General features: G+C 44.1%; 2 protein-coding genes across 3 annotated transcripts in view; one reads left to right on the top strand and one right to left on the bottom strand.

The window, feature by feature from the left end:
* far1 (fatty acyl CoA reductase 1) overlaps positions 1-5597 on the top strand; it is an 88371-nt gene extending 82774 nt beyond the window's left edge. For both annotated transcript variants that reach the window (XM_055649301.1, XM_055649300.1), the window contains exons 11-12: positions 643-770; positions 2692-5597. In XM_055649301.1, coding sequence (XP_055505276.1) covers positions 643-770; positions 2692-2854 — 291 coding nt within the window. In that variant the 3' untranslated portion in view covers positions 2855-5597. The remainder of the gene's footprint in view (positions 1-642; positions 771-2691) is intronic.
* A 43-nt stretch (positions 5598-5640) lies between these two features.
* On the bottom strand, positions 5641-17181 carry LOC129705645 (endoplasmic reticulum-Golgi intermediate compartment protein 2-like). Its single transcript, XM_055649304.1, has 5 exons — positions 17083-17181; positions 11942-12039; positions 9412-9574; positions 7807-7881; positions 5641-5777 (listed from the first exon to the last, which is right to left on the bottom strand). The coding sequence occupies exons 1-4, from the start codon at positions 17138-17140 to the stop codon at positions 7814-7816; spliced, it is 387 nt and encodes a 128-aa protein (XP_055505279.1). The 5' UTR covers positions 17141-17181; the 3' UTR covers positions 5641-5777; positions 7807-7813.
* Between the last annotated feature and the right edge of the window lie 841 nt (positions 17182-18022).

The raw sequence follows: 18022 nt of genomic DNA, 5'->3' as shown, positions 1-18022 counted from the left end.
CTGTAAGTGAGGCCTCCAATTACCCCCTTTGACTGTGTTCTTTTTTCCTCAGCCGTGTAATTTTTCCCGTCTTCTAAAGTTTGTCCCTTTCCATTTTTGTATTTCATTTTAAATCTGTCTCCCATCAATATTGCAAATGGTGTCACTTTAAATCTGTCTCCGTCAATTTTGCAAACTGTGTTCAAGACATAAAACTCATTGCCTTTTCTTTAAAAGGACTTCCTCAGCAGATTTCTGGTTTATTTGCAAACTATCTTCAAACTGAAAAGTTGGGAGTTCTGAAGAGGGGGCCTGAAGCATTAACTGCGTTTATCGCTCTACAGATACTGCCCGGACCTGCTGAGTGTTTCCAGCATTTTCTGCTTTTATTACTGAAGACTATCACCTGTTTCCAAAGCCCTCTGGTGGAAACTTCCCAGAAACGGGTGTTCTTTTTGCATGATGCTTAACCTCAATATACTTTCTGCTTCGTTAGAGGTCCAGATGGACTGTGATGGGTCTTATTTTTGACTGCAATTCCAGGAATTTCTGACTCCCACTTCGTGAAATTCCATTGGGCTGCCCATTAATGGTTCAACTGTTCAAATAAATCTCCTGTGTAACCGAGCAATGTTTAACTGAGTTTTGTTTTTTGCCTCTCAGGTATTCAACTTTGATGTAAGACAGCTGCACTGGGCCGAATACATGGAGAATTACTGCATGGGAACCAAGAAGTATGTACTCAACGAGGAGCTCTCTGGACTCCCGGCCGCCAGGAAACATCTGATCAAGTACGTTAGCACAGTACGGACGTAACTTGGGACGTGCCGTGGGAAGTTGAAATTGCATATCTTGCAAGAGAGAAATAATGGATCAGGTTGGGGCCAAATCCTTGGGTGAAGTGAGGTGGGAGGCTGCAGTTCTATTTGGCTGATTTGAGGTTAGTGGTAGTTGTCACCTTAGAAACATAGAAAATAGGTGCAGGAGGAGGCCATTCGGCCCTTCGAGCCAGCACCGCCATTCATTGTGATCATGGCTGATCGGCCCTTATCAATAACCCGTGCCTTACTTCTCCCCATATCCCTTGACTACACTAGCCCCTAGAGCTCTATCTAACTCTCTCTTAAATCCATCCAGTGATTTGGCCTCCACTGCCCTCTGTGGCAGGGAATTCCATAAATTCACAACCCTCTGGGTGAGAAAGTTTTTTCTCACCTCAGTCTTAAATGACCTCCCCTTTATTCTAAGACTGTGGCCCCTGGTTCTGGACTCACCCAACATTGGGAACATTTTTCCTGCATCTAGCTTGTCCGGTCCATTTATAATGTTATATGTTTCTATAAGATAACCCCTCATCCTTCTAAACTACAGTGAATACAAGCCTACTCTTTTCAATCTTTCCTCATATGACAGTCCAAATCATTAATATATATGATAAGCAGTTGTGGCCCCAACACCGAGCCTTGCGGCACTCCACTCGCCACTGCCTGCTATTCTGAAATAGACCCATTCACTCCTACTCTTTGCTTCCGGTCTGCCAACCAATTTTCTATCCATTGTCCGTTGGCAAATTGTTCGCACATGTCTTGTACATGCCCACCTCCTTACCCCCCCCCCCCCCCCCCCCCCCCCCCCCAGCACCGTCCCACAATGACCCTGCCAAACGTGATTCCAGGTTAAACTAGTGTCCTTTGCCTACAATTGATGTAACTGTTTCCATTTCCGACATATCCATGTTGCCCATCTAAAAGATTCTTAAACGCCACCTTCATAACTGCCTGTACAACCACTCCTGGCAATGTGTTCCAGATACTTGCCACTCTGTGTAAAAAGAAAACCTGCTCTACACATTTCCTTTAAACTCTGCTTCTCTGACCTTAAAGCTATTCTCTTTAGTCTTTGACAAAAGAAAAAATTCTGACTGTCGACCCTATCTTTGCCTTTCATAATTTAATGTAACTCTATCAGGTTTCACCTCGGCTTCGGACACTCCAGAGAAAGCAAGCCAAGTTTGTCCAACCTCTCCTTGTAGTTAACACCCTCAAATCAAGGCAGCTTTCTTGTAAACTTTTATGCACCCTCTCCAAAGCCTCCACATTTTTCCTGTAATGGGATGACCAGAACTGCACGCAATACTCCAAATGCAGCTAAAACAAACTCCTATAAAGCTGCAACACGATTTCCTGACTCGTACTCAAATACCAAGGGCTCCACATCCTTCCTGTAATGAGATGACATAACTGCACAGAGTACTGCATACAGTACAGGGCAGTCATTGTGGCGCAGCGGTAGAGTTGCTGCCTTACAGCGAATGCAGCGCCGGAGACCCGGGTTCGATCCCAGACTACGGGTGCTCTCTACACGGAGTTTGTCCATTCTCCCCGTGACCTGCGTGGGCTTTGTCCGAGATCTTCGGTTTCCTCCCACACTCCAAAGACGTACAGGGTTGTATATTCATTGGCTTGGTAAATGTAAAAATTGTCCCGAGTAGGTGTAGGATAGTGTTAATGTGTGGGGATCGCTGGTCGTCACGGACCCGGTGGGCCGAAGGGCCTGTTTCCACGCTGTATCTTTAAACTAAACCAAATGCATTCTGCAAAATTCTGATAGTGCTGACTTTTTTAATGAAATTTTGAAATGTCCCTGCCTGGATTATTTTTAAAGCTGTATTATTAAAAATTAAATCTGGAAAACCATTTCTTTGAATCGCAGGTTAAGAAATATTCGCTATGCATTCAATACAATCCTGGTTGTCTTGATCTGGAGAGTGTTTATCGCAAGATCGCAGATGGCACGGAATATCTGGTACTTTGTGGTCAGCCTGTGCTACAAGTTCTTGTCCTACTTCAGGGCATCGAGTACCATGCGATACTGAAGATGCTACAATTACTCAGTCACCTATGCATTTATGGATAGCTGTACTGGACATTGATAAAATCTTGTGTTAATGTTTGTACTAAAAAAAAAACCCGTACCCAATTCTATTTTGTCATGTATGTAATTTGTTAAAGCTACTTTATTATAAGTTAGGACAGCTATCTAGCACCATTATAAGTACAGAAATGCACTGAAGTACAGTGAAGAACTATTTCAGGGTTTAAAATAAGCTTTAACACTGAAGGAAGAATGACATGGGGAAAACAAGTTTAATTTTTTTTTCCATCGAATTGCTGTATTCAAATTTCTGTAGTTCATCTCTGCCACTTCACCGAGTTCATGAGACTTGTTCCGTTGTAAGTGGAGTTTGTCCATAATTACTAATTTACTCATAGTGCATGCTTTCATCAGTTTACCTTTCCGTCACTGCATTGGACATTCAGTTTGAACTTCAGTGGTGTACAATAAAGCAGAAGCGAGTCTCCTAATATTGGCAGCAAGGCTTGAGTTTCCTGCCTTTTCCTTCCCCATGTGGCACCAGCCACGTCGCTGAGCTTCCCTCTCTAATCTGCTTCTGACTGGGCTTTCGGTAACCTTTCAGTAATAGTGCTAATTGCTTTAGCTGAACTGAGCATAAAGCACCAAACCCGCTGTTTAATCGGCAAATGTTGAATGAGACCTGCTCTTGGCCGGAAACTGCAAATCAGCTTGGGATGCATTTGACTGAAAATATTAGAGGAGATGTTTACTTTCATATAGCTTCTGCAGCTGTGCCCTGAGGAACAGTCTCGTACCATTCCTGAATGCTAGGGCACAGAGCATAAACCTGAGGAGCTTCAACTGAATGTCTGACTGCAACAAATAAACTAGTTGGGAGTGCAGAGAGGAAGGGTGCTGGATTACAATTGACGAGGAACTGATGGATGAAGCTGTCAATATACTGTGCGTTTTGTGCTAGCGCCCCAGACCAATTTCACCCCCTCCTCTCAGCCAAAGTTTTTCTAAATTAGCTGTTGGTTTTATGCAGAAGTTGCAAATGATCTATTATACCTGAAGACATTCCTGAATTGGTGAATTAATGCACTATGCTCTCTGCAGACACGGACAAATGGTTGTACTTTGGGGGGAGGGGGGGGGAATAAAATAGGAAATATGTGTTTTTGCCTTGATTTGGGTGGGAAGACGGGGTCTCATGGGAGCGGCAGATGGTGCCTGGCTTTATTGAGTTATGCCGAAGAGTTTTGATGCAAGAATATCAGCTGGTCACTCTGATGTGCACTCGGGGTTGCTGGCCTTTTTTGGTGTAACGATAAAATGTGTAAAATTTGTATTGTTTTTGGATTTGGGTTATAAGGAGACTTCCCTTGGAACCCAAGCTGTGGATATCCCGTTTATTTTGTTCTGCGGCTTCACAACCTGGTGTTTCGATGATGGCGGACTTGTACATGTTAATAATGGGCACTTGTCAGTCTCTGCCTGTCTGGGCTAAAATATAGACATGTGTCAAACCCTTCCGATTAAGGATGATCTGATTAATGTCGCTATAAAATACTATAAAACAAGTCCGTTGTTTGAATTACTACTTGTTGGCACTGATGTCTGAGTAAATGATGGCATCTGTGCACAGATCTCTATATATATAAATTAGATTGGATGGGACTGGTTCAATTCAAGAGTAGAGGTGGAGCCAAGAAGTTGAATTAAGCCAAAAATTCAAAGCCACCAGCCTATAATTCACAGCATTATGTAGTTTAATTTCTACAGCCTCGTTATCTAGAAGACTCCTTTCATTTCATGGCCTGGATGGAGCCCATAATTTCTCACAAAATGTCTCACCTGCTTGTGAAGCATGAAACAAATGGGGGTCAGAAGTTTGGTAGCTGAACAGGCGTGATGCTGCAGTGAAAGCATTGGTCTCTGGGCTGACCACTCTGTGTTAAATATTTCCATCTCCCGAACGTCTCTCTGACTTCTGCGGCATAAGGTTTGGCCGGTATCCCTATCCTTCACCCACCCCCTCCCCCCCTCCCTCACTTTTAATTTTAATAAAGCCCACCACTGCCTTTATATCTAAACTGGATGGCAGTCCCCAGTCTCTTGTAGTGTGGACGGATCTGTGTTGACGACTGTAATTCAAACCTTGCTTTATAAAGTTGAAGCAAGGGCACTTTGTAAACCGAGAGAGCCTTTTCCACTTGTGTTTACTAGGAATTACTGACTTTGGCCTTTTTGTAAATAGCAGATAATTAGCAGGTGAAAATTTGAGGTCTACTATGCCTGGTCTAGTCCTTGTGCTGAATTTTACAGGTATGGGTGGTGGTTGAGGGGAGCTGGTGTGTAAATGGCACTGGGTTTTGATGTGCACTTAAAAATCTGTTGTAAAATAGTACTTCAGTGTGCATTGTATGGTTGGCGCTGCCTTTAAAAGAAACTGATAATTTTTAGTGAATGTTTCCCGCAAAGGACAATAGATGACATTTGTAATTGACAGGTATTTATTGGCATCAGCTGGTATAAAACTAGGGTTGTCTGTTAGAATTGACTTTAATTTAAGAAAATTTTCTGTACACTTCCAGTCAAACTTTTTCATCTGAAAGCAATGTTAAATGCTATACTGCAATGGCAGCATTCATATTTTTACACTGTATGTATGAAAAATGGACAAGCATTAATGTCGCAGTTAGCAGTACAACAGTGATTTGTGAATGGAAAATTAAATGGGTGCCTTTGAGAATCAATAACGATGGTGTGTTCATTTAAATGAAGCCTCGTCTCACTCCTGCAGGCTCCAACGTCTATTTGAAATTCTTCAACACTAACACACAGTTTAATTTTATATTCCCAAAAATAACAACTGGAAGATCGCAGTCACGCCATGCTTGATGTTGATGTGATCTAGTTTGGGGTAGTTTCATTCTTTTCTAAGGAGAAAACACACGAATGTTGAGTCAAAAATGGCTTGACTGCTTTTTCAGGAAGAGTGACTTTGATAATGCAAGTTTAAAGGCAATTCATTCATGGTCAGTTGGGCCTAACTATAATGGACTGGGAATTTAAAGTGTGGCAGTATATAATGCTGGGTAGTCCTGCTGAGGATTTAATTTCAACTTTATGATATCCTAAGCGTATGTGCGTTGGCACATACAGTTTATGTGGGTCTAATTCACAAGCATAAGCGGCACAGTGGCACAGCCTTACAGCGTCAGAGGCTCGGGTTCGATCCTGACCTCGGGTGCTGTCTGTACGGAGTTAGTACATTCTCCCTGTGATCTGCGTTTTCTCCAGGTGCTCCAGTTTCCTCCCACACTCCAATGACCTACAAATTTGTAGGTTAATTTGCCTCGGTAACAATTGTAAATTGTCCCTAGTGTGTGTGTATGTGTGTGTATAGGATAATGGTAAATGCGTGAATCGCTGGTCAGTGCAGACTTAGTGGGCCGAAGGGCTTGTTTCCGCGCTATATCTCTAAACTAAACTCAAACCAGTGCAGGATATTGATCGTAAATCTAAACACCACAATTAAACTGCAAGGCGCTGGAGGAACCCAGCAGGTCAGGCAGCATCTGCGGAGATAAATGGATAGATGCCATTTTTGGGTTGGGGACCCTTCTTCGGTCTAATAGCGTAGAAGGACGCACGATACCTGGTTTGAAGGGGTGGGGCAAGACCTGGTAAGTGATTGGTGGATCGAGGCGAGGAGGGGTTAATTGGCAGGTGAGGTGGGCACAGGGAGAAAAAGGCGGAGATAATAACCAAGATTGACGGTGGAGAAAACAAATGGGAACAGACGGATCTAATAAGACAGGAAGGTGGGGAGTGAAATATAGAACCAAAGTGAGGGATGGTACAGGTACAGAGAGGGGTGGGGGGAGATGAGATGAGCGGTGGAGGAGGGAAAAGGAACAAGGAGATGGGGATGGGAAGTGAAAAGAACGGTGTGCTCCTGGGGTGAATCTGGGTCGATGCGGAGCGGGTGTTACCTGAAATCTGAGAATTCAATGTTCATAACGTGGGGTTGTAGGCTACCTAAGCAGAATATGAGGTGCTGTTACACCATTTTGTGTATGGCCTAATTCCGGCAATGGAGAAGACCCAAGGACAGGGAGGTCGATGTGGGAATGTGACAACTAGTAGCTCCAGCAGGCCATGGTGGACAGAGCACAAGTGTTTGGCGAAGAGGTCTCCTAATCTACGCTTGTTCTCATCGATGTTGAGGAGGCCACATCGAGAAGACTCTGATCTCTGGAGCTAGCAGTTTGAGAATCTTGGGCCCGCCTTGAAAAGAATCCCAGAATCTTAATGGGCAAAGCAAATTCAACTCGTTGTGTCTGTGCTGCTCCAGGTGAGAGTTTTCCGCTAATTTTATACCCTAGCCTTTTCCACATAATATCGCAGATGACGCTCTTTCCTCAATGTGTTTAATTGTATTTTGAAAACTCCTATGGCATTTGCTTCCTCGCCTCTTTGAAGATGCCTGTATATGGTATTAATTGAGATGCAGTCGACCCTCCTTATCATGGACCTCTTTAAAAAGGATTTCAGATATAACGGACGGAGTGTCACCACAGTAATCTTGACACCACTGGCTCTTTCTGCACACAGGCTGCCAGTTACATTGCGGGAGGCTTTTGAAATTGACAATACTTGTGCAATGATAGTCTGTTGAACAAGGTAACAAACGGCCTTTAGTACTCTTAGTTTGCAGTAACAAAAATACATATTTACCTACTTTTGAAAACAATTTGTTTCTTTACAGAGTGACCACTAGGTGGTTGAAGTGAATCCCTTACTTGGTTATAGTGGACAATGGGCAAAAACGAACATAATTTCCCCTCCATCTTCTGTAATAACGAGGATTATATGGACTTCCATTGGGTTCTTACTTTAATTTAACCTGATTGAGGTTGCTCGAACAGAACTGCAAGAAATTTGAATCTGTTTTTAACTCACCATTGTATTAGTTTCTGGATTTGCACTGGCAGCAAAGAAGATTGATAATAAATCCACAAATATTGTGCAGAAGCCCTGGAAGGACAAGTGCAAAAGTATTTAGATATGTTGCCCCTTTTATCCAATTGAACCCACCACACGTATCGACCTGAGATCAGTAGTAGCGATCTCACTCAAGTCAAATCTGTGGGTTCAGCTCTTGAAGCTTGTGCATAAAACACCCGGTTTACAGTGGCATTGCGGCAGTGAGGGAGTGCAGCATGGTTAATGTAGTCTAATGCCTCCACCTTGGTGTGCACACAATGACATTCAACTCCTTGCTTCACTCATCCTTTCCCACCCAGCCTCTCCCCAGGTACTTTCTGTGACAACTGCAGGAGTTGTCACCCCTGGCCCCACGGGCGGCATGGTGGCACAGCGATAGACTGGCTGTCTTACAGCGACTGAGATTGGTTCGATCCTGACTACGGGTGCTGCTTGTCTGTTCTCCCTGTGACCGCATGGTTTTCTCTGAGTGCTCTAGTTTCCTCCCACACTCCAAAGATGTACATGTTTGTAGGTTTATTGGCTTCAGTAAAATTGTAAATTGTCCCTAGTGTGTAGGATAGTACTAGTGTGCTGGTTGATGCGGACTTGGTGGGTGAAGGGGGCAGTTTCTACGCTGTATCTCTAAAGTCTACACCAGCTCCCTCAATGCCATCCAGGGATCTCAGCAGCCCTTCTAGATGAGACAGAGGTTCACAGTGGTGCAGCTGGTACAGCCGTTGCTTCTGCGCCAGGGACCCGGGTTTGATCCTGACCTTGGAACCTGTCTGTGGAGAGTGCACATTCTCCCAGTGACTACATGGGATTCCTCTGTGTGCTTCAGTTTGCACACACATCTCAAACATATACTTTAAACTTTAGATTTTAGAGATATAATAAAGTGGAAACAGGCTCTTCAGCTACTGAATCTGCACCGACCAGCCATCAGCACTATCCTACACATTAGGGAGAATTTACAATTTTTTGGGAGTCCATTTAATGTACAAGACGTGCAGGTGTGTAGGTTAATTGGTCTCTGAAAATGTCCCGCAGTGTTTTGGGAGTGGATGAGAAAGTGGGATAACATAGAACTAGTGTGAACAGATGATTGATGGAAAGTGGGGACTTGGTGGGCTGATGGTTCTGTTTCTACACTGTATCTTTCGATCAATGAGGAGAGTGTACTAAAGGAGAACATTCACCTCCCATTCTCGAACCTCTCCCTTTCACCTATATCCCTCTGGCTTTAGATGTCACCGCTCCTCTTTATACAAGACCCTTTTGTCTCCTATTCCCCTCGAGCCTTTGTCATTATCCCCCCCACCCCCCCCCCTTCACCCCCCCCCCCCCCCCACCTCTATCACTCACTTTCTGGGCTGTGTCATACTCCACCCCTCTTTGCAAGCTTTCTACCCCTGACCTGAGACGTGGACATTGCATTCCCTCCACAGACGCTGCCTGACTCGCTGAGTTCCTCCAGCACTTTGTGTTTTGCATGGGGTTGAATGCTGTTAGATGCACCGGGAGCAGTTTGTGTGACATTTGTTTTTCACATGTTCCAACTCTCGCACAGGCACCCACCTGCAGTGGAAAATATTCCACCTACGACACCGCAGAGGCGAATTAGAAACCGGCTGAGGGACATTCCTTCCTCGCAGATCAAAATCTTAAGACAGCTGAGATCATATTTCACCAGGATTCCTGGCACCTCGTGCTTCCTAATCATTCCCGTGAGGCTTTTTTCCTGCAATTATACAATAGACCAAAAGCTTGACAATTCCGACCTGTTGAACTACTTGACAATTCCGACCTGTAATTGGTGACCCCCAGACTATTCTTGATCGAACTTTGCTTTATCTTGCACTAAAATGTAATTCCCTTATCATGTATCTATACATTGTAAATGGCTCGATTGTAATCATGTATTGTTCACGGGGTGGAAGATTGCAACCTTCATGTGGTCCGCCCTGTTTCGACTAATGTAATCAACTCGACATGCACACACAGAAGATCAAATAGAACAAGTTGTCCGACAACTTTAAGCTGTGCACGCCACACGAAAGAAGATGTATTGTCCACAACATTCATGCTGAGAATGATGTCAAGTTAAACTAATCTCTACTTGGATGTGATCCTTCCATTCCCTGCATACTTGTGCCTATCTAAAAGCCTCTTAAATCTCACTATTGTATTTGCCTCCACCAGCATCCCTGGCAGCGTGTTCCAGGCACCCACCATTCTCTGTAAAAACAAAATTTGCCCCGCACATCTCTTTTAAATTTTGCCCATCTCATCTTAAAGTCTTTGATATTTCCCTCCTGTGATTTGTCTGTCTATTCTGTATGCGAATTTCCATCATCTAAATGGCCTTAACATGGGGCTGCCCGCATTACATTGTACACCAAATTCCGTCTCATGCAGTGCATGACAAGCTTTCATATCATTTCCACTCCCACTCTTGAACTATGAGTCTATAGCTTCTTGCACGATGCTTGACAAACCGTGCTTCAATTCTATGGACATGCTGCACCCTTCAGGATTTAATTGAATTTTAGTTACAATTTGTTGTTTAGTATTGGAATTTTATTGCCACGTGCACCGAGATGCAGTGAAATGCTCTTTTGTTTGTGCGTTTCAGCCAAATAAATTGGATAATACTAATAATGAAACCATATGCAAGTACAGGAGGTAGAGAAAGGAGAAAGATACCAGAGTGCGGAATATAGCTTTTCAACACAGTAGCATGACAGTACCAGTGGAAAAAATCCAATGTTTGCTATGAGTTAGGTTGGAAGATTCGGACTACACCCTATCTTATGGGGGAACCATGCAGAAGATAACAGAGGGGAAGGTGTTTCTGGGTCTGATGTTATGTTCTATCAAGCTTTTGACTGGGGAGGGGAGAGAGGGAACGACCCCTGGAGTAAAAAAAATCCTTGATTATGTTGGCTGCTTTCCTGAGGTAGCATGAAGTGTAGATGGAGTCGGAGGTTCCAGATATTATTATTATTATTATTATTAGATGGGGAGTCTGGTCTGTGTGATGGACTGGGCCACATCCACAACTCTGCAGTCTCTCATAGTCTTGGGCAGAGCTCTTCTCAAATCAAGCTGTGATGCAACCTGATATGCTGTTTGTATACAGTTTGTGTTCTGGTATGCTCAACAGTAAGGTTATGGATCGGTAATGTTAGCCCAGCTTTTCGTCCTGCTGTTTATGCACTGGGCCTTTCCAGCATTCTTGTGGTTTCAGGTTTCAATAACCCTAGACTCTCCCTAGAGATTTTTTTGGCAATTTCTTTTTTTTTCTGCTTAGCAATTTCCAAGTAACATTAAAGTGATTCTCCAGCTCTCAATCAAATTGCAATGTAACTAATGCAAACAAGCATAATACAGAGAGTGTTTCCTCATTCATCAATCACGTTATGTCCAATCCTAACTGAGCCTTCCCGACATGTCATGGGTCTAACAACGAAACACCAGTGAAGGGAGGTGCCCACTTGCTGACCCCAATGATATACTTGCATCTACATGATGAGTTTATATGTGCATGTTAACCTGTCGATAGCACATTGCAAATAGAGTTAGTTATTGTCCTTAGCAGAAGTGTGTATAAGCAGTTTAGATACTGCTTTGGGCTTGGTTTTCTTGGTTGAGCACTTATTATCCTGTTTTTTATTGCACAAGTACTTTGTGTTTTAATAGTAATTTATGGAAATCTGGGTTATGGCAGAACCCCCTGTATACAGTTCAGACCAATGTTGAAAGGACAGGTTAGATCATCTTCTTGCGTTTGGCGTGCACAGCCTAAAGTTGTAGGACAACTTGTTCTATTTGATTGTGCACGCCAGGTTGATTGCATTTGTCGAAACAGGGTTGACCACGTGAAGGTTGCAATCTCCCACCCCACAGGTTAGATAAATGTGACCCTTAAACTTGACCATGCACCCATTCCAGCACAGTAGTGCTTCAGCGACCCAGGTCTCACTCTTGGACTCTGGTGCTGAATGGCACTGTGCGCTAAATGAAAGAAGCCCTGGATGTGAGTGCGTGACGTGTCCCCAACGTGCTGAGGTGTGAGATGGTGAAGACCCATTAACATTTTGCTCACGTGCTCCGAGACCGAGAATTGGTGGGTGCTGGTGGAGAACTTGTAGGTGCTGATCTCAGTGGGCACCACGATCAAGAAGTATTGGAACATGTACAGATCTGTGAAAGGAAACAAGACCAGTGTCATGCCTGTGCACCAGGACTTCAGAAGCAAAGCGTTCTGAACAGTTAAAATGACAAACACAGAAAACGGAATCATTTAAACTAATTTGTGGGATGTGTGAGTTAGTGGCCAGCATTTATTTTTTATCATCCCTCATTTCCCTGGGAAACATGGTAATGGGGCAATGTCACCTGCATGCTTGAGTTTTAAGGAGTTTGGATAAAGCTAGAATAATTTTCTTTGAATGAGGGGGGAACCTCATTGAAACTTACCGAATAGTGGCGTGAACGTGGAGAGGATGTTTCCACTAGTGGGAGAGTCTAGGACCAGAGGCCACAGTCTCAGAATAATAGGATGCACCTTTGAAAAGGAGATGAGGAGGAATTTATTTTGTCAGAGGATGGTGAATTTGTGGAACTCATTGCCATAGACAGCTGTGGAGGCCAAGTCAATGGATATTTATAAGGTGGAGATTGGCAGATTCTTGATTAGTAAGGGTGTCAGGGATTATGGGAACCAGGCGGGAGAATGGTTGAGAGGGAACGATAGATCAGCCATGATTGAATGGCGGAATGGCGGAGTAGATTTGATGGACTGGATGGCCTAATTTTGTTCCATGAACTGGTGAGAGTAGGAAGCTGAGGGGTGACTTTCTTGAGGCGCACAAGATAATGAGGGGAATAGATAAAGTGAACACTCAGTCTTTTTTTCCCCCAGGGTAGAGAATTCTAAAACTGGAGTGCATCGGCTTAATGTGAGCGGGGAGAGATTTAAGATGGGCAACGTTTAGTGTGTATCAGGTGCAGGCTGCCGGAGGAAGCTTTAGAAGTAGATACAATTAGGACTTCTAAATGACATTTGGTCAGGTATATGGATAGGAAGAGATGAAGGGGATATGGGGCAAATGCAGGTAAATAGGACTAACCCAATATGCCAACTTTGGTTAGCGTTGACAAAGTGGGCCGAAGGGCCTGTTTACATGCTATAGCTAGCTCTTAGACTCTTGAGTTGCTTGTTGGGGTTTGAAATCTCTCTCTCATCCCACCATACTAGGTTGTTTGGGATGTGGGAGAGAGCTGGAACCCTCTCGGTCATGGGGAGAACGTGCAAACTTCACACAGGCAGTGCCAGAAGTTGGGGTCAAGCCCAGACCTCCGAGCTGTGAGGCAGCAGAACTACCTGCTGTCCTACAGCAGATGCCAAAAACCTGAAATAAAGGAGAAATACTCAGCAGGTCAGGTAGCATCTATGGAGAGAATTACAAAATTCACCTGTCAGGCCAATAGCCTTGCTTCATTGGTTAGGCCACACTTGGAGTATTGTATTCTGTTTCTGTCAGTCACCCTGCTATAGGCAGGACATTATTACGTTGGAAACAGTACAGAGAAGATTTTACAAGGATGTTGCCCGGGACTTGAGGTTGGGCAGAGCAGGACTCTTCTTTGAAGTGCAGAAGGCTGAGGGGTATGATCTAAAAGAGGTGCATAAAATCATGAAGGGAATTAATGCCCAGAGCCTTTTTCGCCCAAGGTAGAAGAGTCAAGAACGAGAGGCTATAGCTTTAAGGTGAGAGGGGGAAAGATTCAATTGGAACGTGAAGGGCAACATTTTCCACACAAAGGGTGGCGGGTAGATGGAACAGGCTGTCGGAGGAAGTGCCTGAGGCAGGTACAATAATAATATTTAAAAGATATTTGGGCAAATATTTGTGAAGGAAAGGTTTAGAGGGATATAGGCCAAACACGGGCAAATGGGCAACTTGGTCTGCATGGATGAGTTGGAACAAAGAGCCTGTTTCTGTGTTTATCACTATGACTATCATAGCTCAGTGGTGGCTTGGTGAAAGACAATGAACCTGAACCATTAACTCTCTCTCTTCACAGATGCTGCTTGACCGGTTGAGCGTTTCCATTTGTACTCTTAGTCCATAAGAGTTTTTACATCGGTGATGCAAGCTCTTTATTCCAATTTTATTTTAATTAAAATGAAAGGAGAGATTACTTATTTATATAATGCATTCAAGTTCCCCATCTGTCACAATGGGATTTAAGTTGATGTTTCTGGTACATTCCAATCATTATTACATCCTGTGTGGGTCAATGAGCAGACAAGAGATGAAGGAATGAAGTTTCATCTTGCACGTGGCCTTTATCACATTGCCAAAGTACTCAAATTCTCCGCACAGCCGCTGATTTTGTTTTTAATAATAGTTTAAGAATGGACACACGCATACATTCTTAAACTATCTCTCTCTATCTCACACACACATCTATACACACACAAACCTACACTATGTCTCCATCACACACTCAAATATACGCACACTTAAGGGGCTGTCCCACTTGGGCAACCTAATTGGCGAGTTTAGAAGAGTTTGAAAAAAATGACATGTTGAAGACCTCTTTCAACTATGTAGAAGACCTCCTTCGATCTCCTTCGACTATGTTGAAGACCAGCTTCGACTAGCTACGACTAAATTCGGGAAAATTGGACTCCGAATAGTGGAGAGTGAAGACGACCTTTTCATTTCACTGCACATCTCGTATGTGTATGTGACGAATAAACTTGACTTGACTTGATCTCCTTCGATCTCCTTCAACCTGCCTTCGACTATGATGAAGACTATCCACGACTACCTTCGACTACCCTCGATTACCTACGGCTAACATGACGACCTGCTACGACCTACTATGACTAAACCTATGAGTAAAAAAAGTATCGATTTTTTCCATGGCAACCTTTTTTCACTCGTGGGCATTTTTTAACATGTTGAAAATAACGCCGCGACCTAGCTGAGGCTTCGAGTACGCGGAGACCACTCTCAAGCTGAAAGAAAGTTATGAAGACCTCCTATGACTTTGTGACGACCATGCTGTAAGTACGAGTCGAAGGTCGCCAGAACTCTCGGATTAGGTCACCCAAGTGGGACAGGCCCTTTACACTATCTTCCCCTCTATCATGCGCACATATGTAAACATATACATTTGCATTCTCTCTAACTCACACATTACATAGAATCAAATAGTTTAGGGTGGCACGGTGGAGCAGTGGTAGAGTTGCTGCCTTACAGCACTTACAGCACCAGAGACCCAGGTTTAATCCTGGCTACAGTCAGTACAGTATTTGTACGTTCTCCCTGTGACATGCGTGGGTTTTCTCTGAGAACTTTGGTTTCCTCCCACAGTCCAAAGGCGTACAGGTTTGTAGGTTAATTGGCTTGGTATAAATTCTTTAAAAAAATTGTCTCTGGTGTAGGATGCTGTTAATGTGCGGTGATCACTGGTTCGGTGTGGACTTGGTGGGCCGAAGGACCTGTTTCCGTGCTGTATCTCGAAACCAAACAAAATAAATTAAAGTTGGTATGAATGTGTGGAGCATAAAAAACGGGTAGGATGGGTGTTAATGGGTCTATCTTCGATATAAACCAGCACCTTCCTATACAGCTACTGTATGTATCAGACTTGCATCAAAAGCCATGTTGCTCATTGGAATGTTGAATTCTCATTCCCAACAAACTTCAGAAATATAGGAAACAATATTTCCTATATGTCAAAGAATGATTCCAGGAATGAGTGGGTTAGCGTGTGATGAGCGTTTGATGGCACTGGGCCTCTACTCGCTGGAGTTTAGAAGGTTGAGGGGGGACTTGGTTGAAAGTTACAGAATAGTGAAAGGCATAGATAGAGTGGATGTGGAAAGGATGTTTCCACCGGTGAGAGAATAGGACCAGAGGTCATAGCCTCAGAATTAAAGGGCGTTCTTTTAGAAAGGAGGTGAGGAGGAACTCCTTCTGTCAGAGGGTTGTCTGCAATCACAGATGGCTGTGGAGGCCAAGTCAGTGGATATTTTTAAGGAAGAGAGAGACAAATTTTTGATTAGAACCAGTGTCAAGGGTTATGGAAAGGTAGAAAAATGGGATTAGGAGGCAGAGATCAGCCATGATTGAATAGTAGACTCGATGGGCTGAATGGACTACTCCACCTATTTTCTATGAATAGCGGAGTAGGCTCGATGGGCCGAATGGCCTAATTCCACTCCTATAACTTGTGAACGTGAAAATAGAAACCATCCCCGATGGTGGCTGATAAAACTGAATTGGACTAACTTGTCGTTATAACTCACTGGTATCAGCTTTAAATTTTTAATCACGCTGCTGAATATGTGGCAGTATCAGTCTTTATAAAGGCCGTAAATCTGAAGGATATGAAGTGTTTGTTCTTTCACAGAGCCACATGGATGCACAGGGTAGGGAGAGATATGGATCTTATGCAGGCAGAGGAGATTCCTTCACCTTAGCATCGTGTTTGGACACAGATATTGTGGGCCATAGGGCTGTTCCTGTGCTGTATGTTCTGTTCTGTATCAACATAAAATTCCACACTGTCCCAAATTCTGGGGGGGGGGGGGGGGGGGGGGGACTATATAGGGCTTGTAATAATCACTTAAAAATAGAACAAAAACACACATAACAAGAAAAGAGAATCCAGAGAGAACAAAGGTGAACAGCAAAGGGTAGTATCTGCAATTGAATGTAAAGCGTGCCAAATTCTATACAAGCAAGGAATCAACTTGCACGACTCCTCAGGGATGCTAGAAGGGAACATCAATATAGTTGATCAATATAGACCTGTTACTAGGGTGGTGCAGCAGTAGAGTTGCTGCCTTACAGCGCTCCGAGACTCAGGTTCGATCCTAACTATGGGTGCTGTCTGTACGGAGTTTGTATGTTCTCCCCGTGACTTGCGTGGGTTTTCTCTGAGATCTGCGGTTTCCTCCCACACTACAAATATATGTAGTGTTTGAATGTTAATTGGCTCGGTGTAAATGTTTTTTAAAAAATCTTCCCTAGTGTGTGTATGGTGGTGTTACTGCGGTGTGGACTCGGTGGGCTGAAGGGCCTGTTTCCGCGGTATATCTCTAAACTAAAATAAACAAGATACTTCCAGCAGCACAGTTTCCTGAGTCGGGAAACGAACATGAATTGGACAATCCTTTCAGAGGAAGAGAGCAGGAAATTCCTTGTACACTTGTTAACTCACTTGACTCTGTTATCTTCTCACTGCCATCTAGTGGTTGTATTAATCCTGGGCTTGGCATTCCGAAGGAGAAATGGTTGATCCGATGGGAAAAATTGTACACTGCAAAGGAAGGGAAGAGTTGTGTGTTTTATCGATTCACAGGATAGTGATGAGACCGTCTGAGGCTATTCAAGGGGCGGCACGGTGGCACTGCGGTAGAGTTGCAGCCTCACAGCACCAGAGCCCTGGGTTCAATCCTGACTATGGGTGCTGTCTGCGCTGAGTTCGTACATTCTCCCAGTGAGTTTGTGGGTTTTCTCCGGGTGCTCCAGTTTCCTCCCACACGCCAAGGACGTTCTTCCATTGGCACATCATCCAAGCCCAGCGACGACACCTTCTCCTTTCTCCAACATTCCTCCACCTCTTGGGGTCTGAGAAAAGCTCGACGCAATGGGTCACCTTTCCATGTTCTCCAGAGGTGCTGCCTGACCCGCTGAGTTACTCCAGCGCTTTCTTTGTGTCCTTTTTTTGTAAACTAACATCTCCAGTCGTTTGTTCCTGAACCTCTGGGATAACTCAGCAGGTCAGGCAGCATCTGCGGAGGGAAATAGACGGACGACGTTCTGGGTTTGGGATCTTTCCTCAGTGCCTGAACAGTACAACATAGAAACAGGCCCTTCAGCCCGCAACGTCTGTGCCGAACATGATATCGGGTTAAAATAATCTCTGCCTGCACCTGATCCATATGCCTCCAGACCTTGCGTGTGCATGTGCCAGTCTAACAGTATCACATCTGCAGCCACCACCCTTGGCAGCACATTGCAGGCGCCCACCACTCTCTGTGCAAAAATGAACTTGCCCCGCACAGCTCCTTTAAACTTTCCACCTCTCTCTAATGGGTGCAGCCTCTAACAATGCAATTGTAATTAGGGTCTCGACTCTAAACATCACTTATTCCTTT

This window comes from Leucoraja erinacea, chromosome 18 (genome assembly GCF_028641065.1).
Source record: "Leucoraja erinacea ecotype New England chromosome 18, Leri_hhj_1, whole genome shotgun sequence".
Taxonomy (NCBI): domain Eukaryota; kingdom Metazoa; phylum Chordata; class Chondrichthyes; order Rajiformes; family Rajidae; genus Leucoraja; species Leucoraja erinaceus.
This window is presented reverse-complemented; position numbering and strand designations above follow the sequence as displayed.

Coding starts and splice junctions, on each gene's coding strand:
- LOC129705645 (XM_055649304.1), bottom strand. CDS start 17,140: ATGCCAAGCCCAGGATTAATACAACCACTAGATGGCAGTGAGAAGATA. Junction 12,040..17,082: donor TGAGAAGATAACAGAGTCAA/GTGAGTTAACAA, acceptor TTCCTTTCACAG/ATCTGTACATGTTCCAATAC. Junction 7,882..9,411: donor TGGAATATTTTCCACTGCAG/GTGGGTGCCTGT, acceptor TTGTCCTTCCAG/GGCTTCTGCACAATATTTGT.